We start from the raw sequence: 17,704 nt of genomic DNA, 5'->3' as shown, positions 1-17,704 counted from the left end.
GTTTGTTGGTTTAAAATTCTGCTTAATCATTAAAGGTATTTGCTCTGAGTTCACTTGTGTAGAATATGGGTAATGAGACGGAAGATACAGTCATGTTTACCAGTTGGGGTAGTTTAATTTGACATATGTTCATGCTCACACTGGAAATCAATTAGATACTTTCATCTAAACTCAGAAATCTTAAAATGAATAGTTAGAACCAGAAGCTTTATCCGGAGAAATGATTCTTTCATTGAATTTAGGTATGATGTTAAGAGGGCTGACTTAATCTTACTTTGTTAAGTAAACTACTTGTTGAGTTTTATGGATTTGCAGTCCTTCAGAGGCAGACCTAAAAGCAGTTTCTAGAGCTTGCAGGAAGCAAATGTGACATTAAAACTCCTTAAAAGTAACTGTGATTCTGGGAAAAGACAAAGCTGCTTTAAAGAATTTCAGAGAAGTCCCTGCATACGGATTTGGGAATCAGATCTGAAGCCCTTCACAAGCTAATTCAATGTGCTAATCTAAAACAGGGTGAGGAAAAAGAAAAAAGAGATGGCTTAGCACTGTGGTGGTGAACCTATGGCACGTGTGCCACAGGTGGCACACAAAGCCCTCTCTGTGGGCACGTGCACCGTCATCCCAGTCCTAGGCCTTCAGCTGGGTTTTATAAAACCTTTTCACTTTAGGCCTCTGTGCAAAAAAAAAAAAAGGGTTCAATCAATCACTCAATTTCAACTTCTCGTGGGAAAAAAAAAAGATCTCGCAAAGTTGGAATTGATTGATTGAACTTTTTAGTCCCACCCAGTCTGCTGTTACCACGGCAGCCACGCCCACCCAATGGGCCACACCCACCCAGCACCCGATGTTACATAAGTGGGTTTGGGTTGCAGGTTGGACACTCAGTCTCTAAAAGGTTTGCCATCATTGGCTTAGCATATGTGAAGCCAGACCAAAAAAAAAAAAAAAAAAATGTTATAATTTATAGTACGGGATGTACTGTTCCTTTGACTAATCACTAGTACACTAGGAATCTAGTATTTATAATGACAAGACCAATTCAATTCACACCATCTTGCAAATAAAATGTACTTATTATAATAGATTGACATAATATATGGCTTATCTTTAATGCTGCTCCTTTTGGTTAAGCGTGTCTGTCACATACCTGTGGTTTCTCAATTCCAGAAAGAACATCTTGAACCTTCTTTGTTTCTGTATCACATTCTATGCAGGAAAGAAAAAGAAAGAGGGAGACAGGTTAGTTATACCTTCAGGGGCAATGAGGGCCAACAAATTACTACATAGGATTGATGTAGTTGAGGCTGTGCATTCTATTCTAAATGCTGTCATTACAGAGAATCTGAGTTGGGCTATAAACAAATTAGCATGGGTTTAGCAACCATGTGTTTAGGCATGAAGACTTAGAACAGGGGTGTCAAACTACCCACCCCATTGCCGGCAATGAAAAGTCACAATGTGTCGCGACATGTCACTTGCGAGTTTGACACCCCTGACCTAGAAGTCGCTGAACTACAACTCATCAAATGCGGGCTACGGCAAAGGATCCTGAGAATTGTAACTCAGCAGGTTTGGGATAAATGGAATGCTTAGCAAGTAATTCAACATTGAGCAGATAGTTAAACAAGAATGGTTGATATCCTCTTGGTTGTATAAAGTACTTATGGATAAATAGATACAGAATGCTCATTATGATGGCAGAAGCATGCTGGTTGGGAATGTGAATGCATTTATATTTTTGTATGCAGATGATATTGTTGTGTTGTCTGAGACCACAAATAATTTGTACTAAATTAAAAAGCAAGGAGCATGGGTCTGAAAATTAATATATTAGTGATGAAAGAAGAGGGAGGTTTTTTTTTTCAGGGAAAAATCCAAATTATACATAATTATTATGCACAGATAGGAAGTATGCTGGTGTAATGTTTATTAAAAATGGGAAAATAGATGGCAAAATTTTAATATGTGTAAATCCTAGTAGGAAGTATTATGTGATCTGCCTTGAGTAATTAATGTTTGTTGAAATAAATGACATTGTGCTCCTGCCCACACTATTATATGGAAGTGAGAACTGAGTAATAAGAACATACGTACATTAGAAGAGAAATAAAAATGGGAATGGGATATAGGACAATCCTTAGGATTGTTCATTTAATTATGGTTCAAAGTTATGATGAGTTTGCAAAAATTGAATGAATAGAATAGAGCTGGAAGCGACCTTGGAGGTCTTCTAGTCCAGTCCCCTACTCAAACAGCAGAACCTATATCATTTCAGACAAGTGATAGTTTCTTCTTAGACATTAATTACAACTTGTACTCATACTTATGATCATCGTACCACCTCATGGACACATAATAGTAATCTGGGTACTCAGCAACCAGCTTGCATTTAAGACCTGTTTCAACATTCTGCAATCATGATTGTGACTCTATGACCTCTTTTGCTGATTTCCAGTGAAAACACCTATTGGGGAAACTGTGTTCTCTTAATGACTGTAGCAAAAATGGTACCAAAATTTGGGCCTGATTCAACTTATGACTGCAATGGCTTACAGCAGAAATTCCAATTGTAGTCATAAATCAAGGACTAGTACTTCCAGTTGGTTTGGTCATGGAATAAGAATGAATGAGGACTTAGTTACAAAATGAATGTAAGCAGGAAGAGTCAATGGGTCAAGAAGAACAGGAAGACTGTGAAAGTCATAGTTAAAGAGACCCAAGACCTTCATGAACAAAGATGAGATGTTTAAAGAATAAAAAGCAGTGTAGGAAGCTGTGCATGAATTGGGTGAAAGCTTGGATGGTTTGCAAGCATTGAAAGATATATAATGAGGTATAAGGGAATGGTATTGATATAACCTAGATACGGCTGTAGTTCCTTTTTTCGACCCCAATCACACTTTAATTTCTTCAGTTTATTCTTTCTTATTCCTGCTCTGCGCTTTGCATAATGTTGCAAAAGTTATGTGTGATAAATAAGATTAGATAAAAGATAGATAAATATTGTATTATATGTATTTCTCTGGCTTTCCTGGATGTTGCCTTTAAGACAGTGAGATGGGTAATTATAAATTGGATGGATGGATGGATGGATAGATAGATAGATAAACAGACAGAAAGAAAGAAAGAAAGAAAGAAAGAAAGAAAGAAAGAAAGAAAGAAAGAGGACAAACTGGCAGAGACACAAATTTAAAAAGACAGTTTATGTTGCTATAGATCCACATTTTCCTCTTTGCATGTCATTTAGGCAGCAAGATGGATATAAATTAAAAAAACAATAACATCTACTATTACTTATTTATAAATAGTATGAAGCGGATCTAACATAAGTTGGAAAAGTCATGTGAACATTGCTTTGACTGGATTTTACCAAGAGGCTAATTAAGGTAAAATCACTGTAACTGTACTTCACAGAACAATCATTTCAGGCTTTCAGCTAAACTCTTCGTAAGTTCAGATTCTTGGAAAACAGAAACCTATTAGAGGAATGTTTTTAGCCTTCTACCAAGCCCAACATTGTGATTCAGAGGTCTAATGGGCAAATTCCTTGTTCTTGGCTTCAGGAACTGACTGAATGAGCCAAATGAATCTGATGTAGAGAAATGGTAAAATAAACCATTCCAAAGAGCAGGCTGGAACAGACCCAAGGTCCTAGCTGGTTTAGCATCCTCTTTCTCATAGCTGTTTTATCCTACACTGGTCTTCAGAACTTCCCTGCTACAAAGTCTAGATCAGGGGTCTTCAGACTTGGCCCTTTTATGATTTTTGGACTTCAACTCCCAGAATTCTTCAGCCAGTGTGCCTGGCTGAGGAATTCTGGGACTTGATGACTAGTCCTTGACTTATAATAATTGGTCTAGATGACTAGTCCTTGACTTACAATAATTCATTGGAAACTAATCAAGGAGAGAAGCAACCTAGAACTAAGGAGGAACTTCCTGACAGTTAGAACAATTAACCAGTGGAACCACCTGCCTCCAGAAGCGGTGAATGCTCCAACTCTGGAAGTTTTTAAGAAGAGACTGGATAGCCATTTGTCTGAAATGGTATAGGGTTTCCTGCCTGAGCAGGGGGTTGGACTAGATGACCTCCAAGGTCCCTTTCAACATTATCGTTGTTGTTGTTGTTGTTGTTATTATTATTAATATTGTGGCTGTACAAGCACATACCAAGAAAACACAGGATAATTACTCATTTGCTGATAGAGACCCCATTATAGCACTAATATATTAGCAAGTCATCCATTGGACATCACTTTTCATGTAATGGCCCACTTTATGACTGTGATGACATAGAATCGTAATTTCCAGGCTCAATTTACAATTGTAACTCAAGGACTACCTGTACAAGGGAAGGGGCGTTGACTTACCTGAACGCCTTTTCTCAGCACGGAGATGGATAATCCACGCAGTGGGTTGAGACTGTATTCCTGGCCAATCAGATCAGTCAGCCAAAGTTGCCACGCCCCGTCTTGGACCATGATCCTTTAGTCTTGACTCGAGCGCAGCCATTGACTGACAGTAAGACGTTTTGGCTCCACTAAATATACCCTATTATTCTAGTCTATAAGGGTGGGTGTGGATTATCCATCTCCGTGCTGAGAAAAGGCGTTCAGGTAAGTCAACGCCCCTTCTCCAGCACTGGAGATGGATAATCCACGCAGTGGGACATACCAAAGCCTATTGTCCCTTGGGTTGGGGAATAGACTGGTCCCGTGTGCAACTTTGGTCTAGCACCTGCTGGAGAACCCTCCTACCGAAGGAGGCCTCTGCAGAGGAGTACCTGTCGATTTTGTAATGACGAATGAATGGAGAGGGCGAGGCCCAAGTGGCTGCCCTGCATACCTCTTCAATAGAAGCCTGCATGGCCCATGCTGCTGAGGTGGCAGCACTCCTTGTGGAATGGGCCGTGATATGCTTGGGGACTTGCAAGGACTCCGCCTGGTATGCCCCCGTGATGCATGCCCTAATCCACCTACCGATGGTAGAGGACGAGACCTTCCGGCCCCTAGTAGCGGGGTGGAAGGATATGAAAAGCGCTTCCGAGCGTCGGAATTCCGCTGTGCGTGAAATGTAATGTCTTAGTGCCATGCGTACGTCCAAGGTGTGCCATTGTTGCTCCAGGGGATGAGCTGGGTTTGGACAGAAGTCTGGTAGGACTATTTCCTGTGATCTGTGAAAAAGGGAGTTGACCTTTGGAATGAATGAAGGGTCTATTCTTAGGACTACCTTGTCCCTGTGAAAATGGCACAGATCCTTCCTCATTGAGAGAGAAGCTAACTCGGATATCCGCCGAGCTGACGGGATGGCTACCAAGAATGCTACCTTATGGGTTAGATAGCGAATGTCACATGTTTTGAGTGGTTCAAAGGGCGCTCTGGTAAGAGCTTGTAGTACTCGTGGTAGTTCCCACGATGGATACCTGTGCACGGTTGGCGTTCGCAGCCCCCTTGAGGAAGGATCGTATTAAGGGATGCTTGCCCAAGGATTCACCGGGGCTGGCAGAAAGTATAGTTGAGAGAGCGGCGATTTGCCTGCGCAGTGTGTTTGGCGAGAGGTCCCTCTCTAGGCCATCTAGTAAAAATTCTAGGATCTTGGGAATTGTGATCCCTTCGAGTAACAATTCCTGTTTAGAGCACCATGATTGGAAGCTTCTCCACGTGGCCTCGTAGATACGGTTCGTGGAGGGGCGCCTTGATGCCTGTATGACCCTAATTACACCCTGTGAGCAAGCCCCCTTGGCTAAAATTGACCGTTCAAGAGCCAGACGGCTAGTTGTAGCCATTGTGGCTCTGGGTGGGAGATCTCCCCCTGCTTGAGGGAGATCCTCTCCGGAGGAATCCGCCATGGATTCGTGCGGGAGAGACTCCTCAAGTCTGCGAACCAAGGTCTCCTTGGCCAATAAGGGGCCACAAGGATTACCTCGGCCCTTTCCCGCAGAATCTTGCGTACTACCGCCGGAAGGAGAGGTAAGGGTGGAAACGCGTACAGGAGCCCCCTTGGCCATGGGCTCCGTAACGCGTCCGTCTGCTCTGCTCCCTTGGATGGGAATCGGGAGAAGAAGCGAGTTAGGTGGGCATTGGAAGGAGAGGCAAAAAGGTCCACCTGGGGAAGCCCGAAGCGGTGACAGACCTCCCTGAAGATCCTCGGGTGTAGTTGCCACTCCGAGTGATCTATTGTTGATCTGCTCAACAGATCTGCTTGGATGTTTGCCTCCCCCGATATGTGGTCGGCCTTTATGGAGGCCAGATTTTGTTCCGCCCAGGCCCCCAGTAGGAGGGCCTCGGCCGAGAGCGAGCGAGAGTGTGTGCCCCCCTGACGGTTTATGTGGGCCTTGGCTGTCACGTTGTCCGTCAGGACCAGTACGTGCCTGCCTTTTATGCTGCTGTGAAAATGTCTTAACGCTAGGTGAATAGCCTGCAGCTCGAGCCAGTTTATGTTGTGTCGGAGATCCACCGCTGACCAGCGGCCCTGTGTCCACTTGGTCCCCAAGTGGCCTCCCCAGCCGAATAAGCTCGCATCTGTTGTGACTACTACTCTGTCTGGTTCCCTGAAGGGGGACCCCCTGAGGAGAGCTGGAGATAGCCACCACCTGAGGGAGTGTCGTACTCTCAGAGGTATGCCTACCCTCTTCCGGGATGCACTGATTTGTTGTCTCTGAAACGGGAGCATGAACCATTGCAGTTCTCTTGAGTGCAGCCTTGCCCAAGGACTATTGCTATGGTCGATATCATCTTCCCTAGCAGCTGGGAGAGGCAGACCAGCGTCACTGACTGACCGCGGCTTACCTGTTTTACGGCTTTCTTTATGCTGCTGAGGCGTTCCTGTGATAGGTACACCTTGCATTCCTTTGTGTCTATGACCGCTCCCAGGTGGAGTATTCTCGTAGTTGGGGTTAGATGACTCTTTGGAAAGTTCACCGAGAAGCCGTGGTCCTGCAGCATTTTTATCACTAACTTTAGGTCCGCCCGAGACTGCTGGGCGGACGATGACTGGATTAGAATATCGTCCAGGTAGCACTGGACTCTGACTGGTACGTTTCTTAGGTGTGCTGCCAGAACCGCCAGAATCTTGGTGAACACCCTGGGCGCTGATGACAGGCCGAATGGAAGTGCCCTGTATTGAAAATGGTGCCCCCTGTAGGCAAACCGTAGAAAGCGGCGGTGAGCCAGAGAGATAGGGATGTGCAAGTATGCCTCCGTGAGGTCGATCGATGCCAGAAAATCCCCTTTCCTTACGCTTCCAAGGATGGAGCGTAGTGTCTGCATTTTGAATTTGCGGTATTTTATGTAGAAATTTAGCCTTTTCAAATCCAAAATGGCTCTCCAACCCCCCGAGGGTTTTGGGACCACGAAGAGGATAGAATAAAACCCCTGGTCTCTCTGGTTCATAGGCACCGGTTCTACGGCCCGTATGTTTAGAAGGTGCTGAACGGCCTCGTTCATGAGCCTTCTCTTTGTTGGGTTTGTGGGACAGGGGCACGGGCGGAAGCGGTTCGGGGGCTTTGAGAGAAATTCTAGAGATAGACCGTGACGTATGGTGTTCCTGACCCATACGTCCATGGTGGTCTCTTCCCACTGGGGAGCAAACCCTGCTAGTCTGCCCCCTATGGGAAGGTCTGGGCGGGAGTCATCTGGTACGGCGGAAGGGGCGGTTGTTCCCCCGAAAGGGCCATCTTCCCTGTGTTTGCCTATGTCTTGTGTTCTGACTGTCCCCCTGTCTTTCCCTATCCTGTCTAGCTTGGAAGGGTTGGGAATTTTGAAAGTAGTTGACCCTGGCTTCCGTACGAAAGGATTGTTTCCTTCCCCAGGAGCCGGGTCTCTTGTCCTGCCTTTTAAGCATGTGTTTAAGGACCTTGCGCTTGTCCTTGTTCTCTGTCAGGTATGGCGTTAGTGCCTCACCAACAGCTTTGCCCCTTGGTACGGAGCCGAAGCCAATTTCCACTTGGATTTGGTATCCGCCTGCCAGTTCTTTAGCCAGAGGATGCGCCTGCTCGTGTTGTTTGCCGCCATTGCCTTGGCTGAAAACTTGGTCGCTAAAAGTGTTGCGTCCGACGCATATTCCGTGGCCGCTACCATTTTGCTGAGTTCCTGGTGAGTGCGTATATCTTCCATGGGAACCCGGCCCTGTAACTCACGGAGCCAACAAAGTGTGGCTCTGGTGAAAAAGGACGCGGAGGTAGACGCCCTGGTAGCCCAAGCTATTGCCTGGTGCGTTCTCCTGTAGTTGGACTCACTCTTTCGGTCCTCGGCTTTAAGAGCCTCAGCAAAATCTCCTGATATGGCCGTGTCCGATATCAGGGGACCTATGGGTTCGTCCACCACCGGCACCTCCAATGTTCCCTCTAGCTCCCTTGCTACGTTAAATAGCTTCCTCTCCGCATTGCTAGGAAGCGGTAGGGAGGTTGGCGCTGCCCACTGTTTCCTTATTGTGTTTAGGAACATGGTCGGGCATGGTATGCGGTGTTGAGTGGTTACCTTTTCGGCGAACGTCGGCTCAGCCTCCGTGTCAACTGTGACAGGCTCCGCTGGTGTCCCATGCCCCAGATGGGCTGTGGCCTCAGCCTTGCGCAGAATAGTAACAAAAAGAGAAGGGTTAAACAGGCCGCTGAAGGACGGCCCTTGAGGTGAGGTGTCCTCCTCCTCCTCAGACATTTGAATCCCTTGTGACGTACCTGGCTGGTCCAGGTAAGCTTCCTCAGAGACCGACGAGTCTGAGACGGAGGAGAGGTCCTGATGGTCCTCCGTTTCCTCCCGATGCCTCGTTCTAAGTCCTAGAGACTTGGCTTTTGAAGTTTGAGCCCTGGCCTCAAATGCACGGTCCACTGCCTGTGCTATTAGGGTAGCTAGCAGATCCCCCGTCAATGCAGGAGGAGTGACCATTGCCTGCGACCCTGCAGGTGCTATGGTTAGCATGGTCCTCGGGGTTTCCTGTAACCTCCGTGGGGAGGGGGATCGGGAGAGCGATGAGAATTCGCCTATCCCACCCTCTGTTTGGGACTGTGATGAGCTCCCTAATGACCAAATGGCCCGTGGGGATGAAGGGAGACCCAGCGGTAGATCAGGACCTATTCCCCCATTCTGCCTATTTTCAATTCTGGCCCTTTTCTGGGCTCTGTCAAACTCTTTTTCTAGGGCTTGGTGTCTTCTGATTGCCTGTTTGTCAGCCTTCTTTGATGACTTCCTTGCAGCCTTTCTAGGGGCTGCAGAGGATTCCGAATCCTCTGAAGCAGGTGCTCCAGAGGATGAAGGCGGGGCTCCAGTGGAGGGAATGATTGCTTCCTCCATTCTCCACTAACGCTGGGCCGCGATAGGGGGGACCCAGGTAGTAGGAGAGCTCCAACTTTGAGTAAGGACAGGCGCACTACTGGGGGCGTCTGGAACTCAGGAGCAGACTCTGCAAATTGTCAGAGTTAGTCACTGTGCACGGATAAGAACAGGCACGCTAATGGGAATGCCTGGAACCCGGCTTGACTATGGTGGGTAAGGACAGGCACGCAACTGGGGATGCCTGGAACCCACCACTAAATCCAGAGGCATACGGGCCACTAATGGGGGACCCGAAGTCTGGAAGGAGCCAAAGGCAACTAAACACAGTTAGTTATGAAAGGTTCTTATTTACCTTAGGTTGAAGACACCAAGTCCTGGAACCAGTAGCTATGTGTCTGATTTGAATGTCTCTGAATGAATAATAGATGCTTTAGTACCCCAGTACTGCTTGCTATTAATTCACTCCAGCGGCTGAACCTAGCTTTCTTAAGGAACTTTAACTCCCCTGTTTGGACAAAAAATATGGCCGCCGCTGCCAGGAGACTACTGCGCATGTGTTAACAAGGCTGCCTATGCCACGTGCGGTTGTAACAAAGAGCTGCGCGTGCTTCCAGCTGTGCAGACAATGGTGCCTCATTTAAAAAATCCTGAGCAGCCTGGAGTGAAAAGACTGCTCCTTCGCACGCCAGCTGTTTCCCTTAATCAATCTCCCTCCCAGCATGCGTCCCCTTTGTCCTCCGCTTCCCTCGCTAACTGCTTGCCTTTCTGTCTTTTTTTTTGTTTGTTTGTTTGTTTTAAACGCGAGGGGTTACCCGAGCCTCCCCGTTTGTTTAAGGCGGCTGCCGGCTGCTGGAAGGTGGCTGGGGTTTTTGGGTTAGGGAGGGGAGTTAGGGATTTCCCCCTTTTAAGTGGGGGTGGTTTCCCCTGTAGGAATCTGACTTCCTGAGTCTTACAATTTAGCAAGGAAATTTTTGAGTGATCAATTAAATTGAATTAAATTATCTCTAATTAACTTTTAAACTAAGCAATTTCAGCTACTAGAAAAAATCCCCCCTAATGGAAAGGAACTATACCTGCCCAGGAGCCAAAAGTTGTAGGTGTCTCTGTATGGCCAGATCAGTCAAGACTAAAGGATCATGGTCCAAGACGGGGCGTGGCAACTTTGGCTGACTGATCTGATTGGCCAGGAATACAGTCTCAACCCACTGCGTGGATTATCCATCTCCAGTGCTGGAGAAGAGTTTCTAAGCCTAACACAGCCTGCCCATAATTTGAAGCTTTTTGATATGATGAATTAACAAGTAAAGAAACTATGGAATAGGATTCAATTAAAATGGATTTTTTTTTTTTTGCAGAAACTCACTGCTTTCTAGGACATGGAACTTGTTTCAAGTTTTTGTGCATGCTGAATTGAAACTCAGGGGAATGTATCATTCTAGCTATAATTAAGATTGATCCAAACCATCTCATCTGAGACTGCAATATTCACTTTGCAAATTTCTGAACAGATTTTTTTTTTTCAGTCTGGCTCTTAAGAGTCAACATAGTTTCCAGGGTTTTCCACTGCTTCTGCAAATACAAGGAGAAGGATTCCTCTTTTTTTTCCCATAACAACATTCTTTGTTATTACATCACCTTAGCTACCAGAAGCAGGAATTGAGTCATTCTTGACCTTTAAACCTTAACACATGGACCAGATTTTCTATCTTTTGACTGCTTTATAGCATATTCAGCAATGAGATAAAAATAAAATCCCAAAGATCAATGAAAATTTTCTTTCAACTGTGAAAAATGCAGCAGGTTTTCTAACATACTAGATCCTTACATTAACCCTTTTCCAACTCAATGATAACTAGTGTCTTCTAGTTCAAGAACACAGCAGGAATAAGACACAAACACTATAAATTAAGCACAATTATTTTAGGGCAGTTTTCTTCCCTTAATTTTCTTTTGATGTGTTGGGATAAATATATCCTAAACTCCAATCAAAAGCAGATAAAAATTATTAATAAACAGCTATTATAATCCTAAAATAATTTGATTACTGAGAAAACAAAACTGCAAATATATTGACTAGCAGAGAATTACAAATACTTAGTGTCTATGGCAGGGGTGTCAAACTGCTGGCCCATGGGCCGGATGCGTCATGTCAAAACCGCACCCACATTTTTTTGGGGAAAAAAAGCCACGATACATCATGACACATCACATGATGTTGCAAGTTTGACACCCCTGGTCTATGGAGATTCTCAGCCATCCAGGTCATGGTTGTCCCAAAGGTGCTTTTTCAAACGGTAACTGGATTTTCTTGTGTTTTTCCTTGAGGATGTTTCGCTTCTCATCCAAGAAGCTTCTGAAGAACTGAAGCAATGATGAGAAGCGAAACATCTTCAAGGAAAAACAAAGAAAGTCCAGTTGCCTTTTGAAAAAAGCACCTTTGGGACTACTAATATGTATAGACAGGAATGATAGGTATCCTTTATTTTCAAAAAAATATTCTGCATTTATAGGCAAACATGAGAAGGACATATGGATGGACCTCAGACTTCTATTTTTGACTCACTCTCTGGGTTTAAAATTAATTGGCAAAATCAGACATCTTATCTGCTGCCATAATTTTTTTAGATAGATAGTGTTGACAATCCTCTGCTACCATTGCGTCTGTTGACTATTTTTCAGAACAGCAACACCAGAAGCTATAATTCCCTCAGAAATTAATGGTGTGTAGCTTGAAACTGCCCTATAAGAAACTGGCTCCTGACAGTTATTAGAATGGATCCAGAAGCCAAAGGTGCTGCAGCAGGTGACCAAGATGGAAGTAAAATAGTTTAAATGGAGCCAGTGATCAGGTGTTTGGTGGCAGAAGTAATAGATCAGAGGTCTTCAAACTTGGCCCTTTTATGACTTGTGGACTTCAACTCCCAGAATTCCTCAACCAGGCATACTGGCTGAGGAATTCTGGGAGTTGAAGTCCACAAGTCATAAAAGGGCCAAGTTTGAAGACCCCTGCAATAGATCGTTAAGCACTGGAAGATTTTCTTCTAGAGAAGCTACCAATTAGCTGTTTGGTGCTAAATTGTAGACCTTCAACATTTGAAGGTTGATGGATCCTTGGGCCTGGGGAAGAGATGGCAGAGTTCAGGAGGAGTTGACTTAGTGCAGTGGAGTGGGCAGGCATCTATATTTTGGTAGTGATGCTCAGAGGAAGATATGGTGGGGGTGTGTTTAATCCTCAAAGAAACTATGCTGTGAAAAGAAGGCACCAGATTTTTTATTTTTTTTACTTTCTACCAGAAATGAGTGGATCAATCTATTTTGAAACTATGGCAACTTCCACAAACCCACTCCTAAGTCTTTTCTCCCTAATGCATATAACACTCCATTTATAAATGTCTACATATTTTTAAATACACAGCAAAATTCAAAGGCAACTTAAAGATGATAAAAGGATGATTATGCTCAGCAAATAATCTTTGAAATGTATAATTGGCTAACTTAGAAATTGGGGTCAAATTAACTTCTAAACTCTTTCTACTTTATTGTGCTTTGTTAACATTATCCCATGTAGATTAGTTCTCTAAAAGTGAAGATTATGTCTGTCAAGTAAGATTTCAATGAATGTTAAAAATTCAAAGGGCATTTGTACTGAATTTGAGAGTTTCCCCTCATAAGCTCCTAAAAGGAAGAGATAGAGGAAATGGAGAAGGAAGAGAAAAAGATCTTATTAGAAATGTTTAATAGATTATTTGGTAATACGAATTATGTCTGGTAATGGGACGATGGGGAAGTGTGAATTTCACCATATACTTTTAAAAAGAAAGACAATAAACAACAAAGTTTGATCAAGGGAGCATATTGGTTTGCACACTGTTAATTAATTCCACAGAAAATCACATAGCACTCTGGACTAGAGATTTGTAGCCAAGATAATTACAAAGGTTCCTAAAAAGGCATTAAGAGTATCATAAAAACAAAATAACTCATATATTAAAAGAACAAGAAGACTATAATGAAGATTTGCAATAATGCTTGAAGTTCTCTCATTTATAGCCATAAAGTCTTAAACTGAGCCTATTAATTTGACTTCAATTATGGTTAGGCAATAGGTCAGCCTCCCATCTACAGTTGCAGATAAAGATTTCACTCAAGGCTTTGCATCCCCATGTTCATGGAAATTGTGGATGCATACTAGTATGTAAATCTCCTTTCAATCCAAATATATGGGAAGGTTCAACGGGGAGATCAAATGTGTAATTACACTAAAGTGTAATTCTTCAAAGTGGACACATCTTTTCTCATAATAAAATTGTTGTGGAGTTTCCTAACACATCTTTGAAAAATCCAACTTGATGTCACTCTAGCAGAGCTGGACTTCAGTTTTCACATTGGCCATGTCAAAATCCAACCCACAAGGAGGGAAAGTTTGTTGCAGAAAAACATCGTAATCCAATTTTCATTTAATTAGGTTTGTCCATTTTTTATAATTAACATGCCTTCAAGGATAGGGGAATGATTTTGCACTTTAAGGCCTGGCCCTTAGTGGCTTTTTCAAGAGTTAAGATACCAATTTTGAAAAGATGGATTTCCAAGAGCAATGAAAGGGAAGATGAAAGTTCAGACTAATCTCTTGGCTTCCCCATTCATCTACTTCAAGAGCCATTTGACTTTTATGGGGAGAAAAAGGGAGTATTTCTGCAGCTTATTGGATGCAGACAAGGTGAATAGAGAGCCTTAGCCAAGTCACGATTCAATAAAAAAAAGAAAGCAAAGTTGATTAATAATTTCTCAAAATTAGTCTTTCAACTCCAGGCCATGTTAGAATGCAGCCAAAGCAATAAAAAGCTTGTGGCATAGCTAGATATTGTTTTAAGCAAGCTTCAAAAAGTGAAATGAATTATGCAGCCAGGTAGCAGTAACTTAACCTCTAATTAAAAAAGGAGAAGCTAATAGATATTGTGGTATTGTGTAAATTTTGGTTTACGGCTGAATGCAGCTTTGAAATTGCAAACATTTCATCCACTCAGCAGCTGCGTACCCTAATCCTCTTTAATAACTTCAGCTTGTCCCCTGTAAGAATCCAGGATTCTTCAAACTTTCTCTTTGCATTCAGTGCCAGAAAACATTTCCCTTTTCCTCTGCCTGTTTTTAAACAGATATTTCTGTTCAGCAAATGCTATACATACATAATAGACTGTTCAAGAAATCCTGGTGCTTACTGTACCAAATGCCTACCTTTTTACAGAAATGTTGGAGTAAGATGGAAGTTAACTCTACAAAAAGATGGACCTGAAACAATGGCAAACATTGCTGGTACAGGAACTGCAGAACCTCTAGAATAGGCCTTAATTGAGGTCCCTTTTATTAAACAATGACATTTATCAGGACTTAGGAACCACACCTACTCTGTTGCAATGCCTACATTTTGAATAATATCCCCCCAGAGATCCGTATGGCTCCTACTCTGGTAAATTCAAAAACCTGGCTATTCAGCTCCTGTAGGCTGTTTATTATATATTTTTCCACTTCTGGACATCATAGGTCAGTTTCTTAATTTTGTTGAATAGGGAATTCTGGGAGTTGAAGTCCACATCTCTTCAAGTTATCAAGGTTGAGAAACAATGGCACCGTGTGATATGAAACAACCAATAATTGTAAAATATCAAAGCCATACAGGTACAGCATCATTAGGCACTGTAGATTTATAATAAGAGGTTCTATTAAAGAATTATAAAGACAAGATGTTGTTCTATTTAAAGAAGTGAAATTCTAGAATTATGGTGCCATCACCAAAGTGGCCCTATCTTTTAATGAAAAGAGATTCAGCGAAAATGCAATTTGTTAACTCCTGTACAGGCATGTTCATTCAGCAAATTAAGACAATTCAGCAATATATACGGAAGGCTGACCCCACAATTAAAAGTATGGTGAAGCAGATTTCTTTCTGGATATTATGGTTTTTGTATGTGTTTTTATTGCCTTTGCTGTGAACTGCTGAAAGATATCGTATAAGATAGGCATCCATATAGATTTTCAAAATAAGTAAATAAAATTATCAAGTAATCTGCTTGTCAATTCAAGCCACACTCCTCTGTGTGTTAATGATTCACTTGTGGAGATGGTTACCAGTATCAAATTCCGGGTGTGCAGTTAACAAGTAGGCTGGCTTGGTCGCTCAACAGTGAGACACTGGTGAAGTGGGCATAGCAGCGCCTGTATTTTCTGCGTCACATGAGAAAAGTACATCTTCCTTCCCCTGTCCTTACCACTTTCTACAGAGGAATGATCGATAGCATCCTGTCATATTGCATTACAGTCTGGTTTGGAAGCATTATTGCTTGAGACAGGAAGGCGGTGCAGAGAGTGGTGAGGATGGCACAAAAAATCATTGGCAGTTCCCTCCCTCCCATCCAGGACATAGCACAGAAGCATTGCTTGAGCAGGGTCTGCAAGATTGTCTGGGAACTACACATCCTCTTCATGACCTGTTTTCCTTGTTACCTTCTGGAAGGAAGCTTCATGGTATCTGAAGCAGAACATCCAGATTCAGTCACAGTTTTGTTCCATATAGTACCAACCTTGTGAGCTTTAAAGCTTTCTCTTACCACTATGTATTCAAGATGGATAGTGATTAATATTTACCGTATTTTCCAGCGTATAAGACGACTGGGCGTATAAGACGCCCCCCGACTTTGGAGAAGATTTGCATGGTTAGAAAGTCATCTTATACGCTGGAAAATACGGCATTTTCCGGCGTATAAGATGACTGGGCATATAAGACGACCCCCGACTTTGGAGAAGATTTGCATGGTTTAGAAAGTCATCTTATATGCCAGAAAATACAGTATATGTTATTTATATGTAAGAGTGTAGGTATATACCTATATATGTATATAGCATGTTTATATGTGTGTTATGTATGTGTACACTTTTGAGAGCAGCAACAGAATTTCATTTTAATGTGTGCCAATGTGCCCACAGTAAAAAATGACAATAAAGGTTATCTATCTATCTATCTATCTATCTATCTATCTATCTATCTATCTATCTATCTATCTATCTATCTATCATTTTATTTCAGGCATTGTGACAGAGGACCTATTGCTTGGAATTTTTGCCTTGGGCACCTAATACTAAGAACCTTCCTATATGTAATTTCAGCTGTTTATCAAAGACAACACTTAAAGAGAAATAAATGTAGGAATGCATCCTTGGCTACATGTCAACAGATGATCCTAGCCTAGAACTAGAATGCATCTTTGAAGTATTAAATGCAAACCATCCTTTTATATGCAAAACTAGTGTTTCATTTATATTACAGAATCTTCCCCAAACTTATTCGCTCCAGATTCTAAATTTCAATATGTTGTTCAGTCAACAAATATCTTTTTTCCTCCCTTTTCATTTGGTCATCCATGACCATCTGCTTTCATTTTCCCAAGCCTCTCATTAAAGTGACTTGGCTCTTTTGCTTCCTTCTTCGAAACCAGTTGCTGATCAAGGCAAAATGCAATATTACATAATATTATAGGCATGTGACAGTTACAGCAAAATATTCTTGTATGCAGAGTGTTTTCTGGATGTTATAGCCACAGGATTTTCTGTTACATTTATTTGTTTTTTTTCTCCTCCCACTCTGCTCCCAAATAATTGTGCAGTGCCCCACGATCATTAAACAGAGGTGTGGAAATTTGGGGGCAGATTAATTTGTTAACAGATTAATTTCTTAACACGTGCATACATGGATACACACTCTTTTGCAAGTCTTCCCCAGAGCTTAATGACACTTTCCCTTTGTGTGTGGATAAACACCATTTTGGCTCCACAAGAAAATGAGCTCTTGATTACACTATTTATAATGGATTAGAGCAATTTACAAATCACTGGTGGTATGTAAGTAATAATCTAGAATGGGAAAAATGCTTCTTCTCCCACAGAGAAAAAAAAGAATCAAGCCCCCCCCCTTCCCCGCCCCCAGGAGCCTTCTCCTCCTTCAAGAAAAACAAACAGATTTCATAATAAATTTTAAGGTATTCTATATTTAAAGATAGCACCAAAAATAAGATGAAACATATAATGTATAAATAGTTGCAGTATGTTTTAAAGCATTTCACATGAATTAATTTAGTTTAGGGGTAGGCAACCTTGGCTCTTTTATGACTCTTGGACGTCAACTCCCAGAATTCCTGAGCCAGCTCGAGTCATAAAAGAGCCAAGGTTGCCTACCCCTGGTTTAGTTACTCTCACAACAGTTCATTTAGTGACCATTCAAAGTTACTTATGACCATTTTTCACACTTATGACCATTGCAGCATCCCACATGATCAAAGTTTAGATGCTTGTCAACTAGTTCATATTTATGACAGGGTCATGTGATCAGCTTCTGCAAGCTTATGACAAGCAAAGTTATTGGGGATTCCCCAAGTTAATAACCAGGTT

General features: G+C 42.5%; 1 protein-coding gene across 8 annotated transcripts in view; it reads right to left on the bottom strand.

The window, feature by feature from the left end:
• Positions 1-17,704, bottom strand: part of FNDC3B (fibronectin type III domain containing 3B) — a 369,819-nt gene that overhangs the window by 100,897 nt on the left and 251,218 nt on the right. For all 8 annotated transcript variants that reach the window (XM_039338145.1, XM_039338154.1, XM_039338138.1 and 5 more), the window contains one exon: positions 1,148-1,206. In XM_039338145.1, coding sequence (XP_039194079.1) covers positions 1,148-1,206 — 59 coding nt within the window. The remainder of the gene's footprint in view (positions 1-1,147; positions 1,207-17,704) is intronic.

Source organism: Crotalus tigris, unplaced genomic scaffold (assembly GCF_016545835.1).
Source record: "Crotalus tigris isolate CLP2741 ecotype Arizona unplaced genomic scaffold, ASM1654583v1 scf7180000017549.6302385, whole genome shotgun sequence".
Classification (NCBI taxonomy): Eukaryota; Metazoa; Chordata; class Lepidosauria; order Squamata; family Viperidae; genus Crotalus; species Crotalus tigris.
This window is presented reverse-complemented; position numbering and strand designations above follow the sequence as displayed.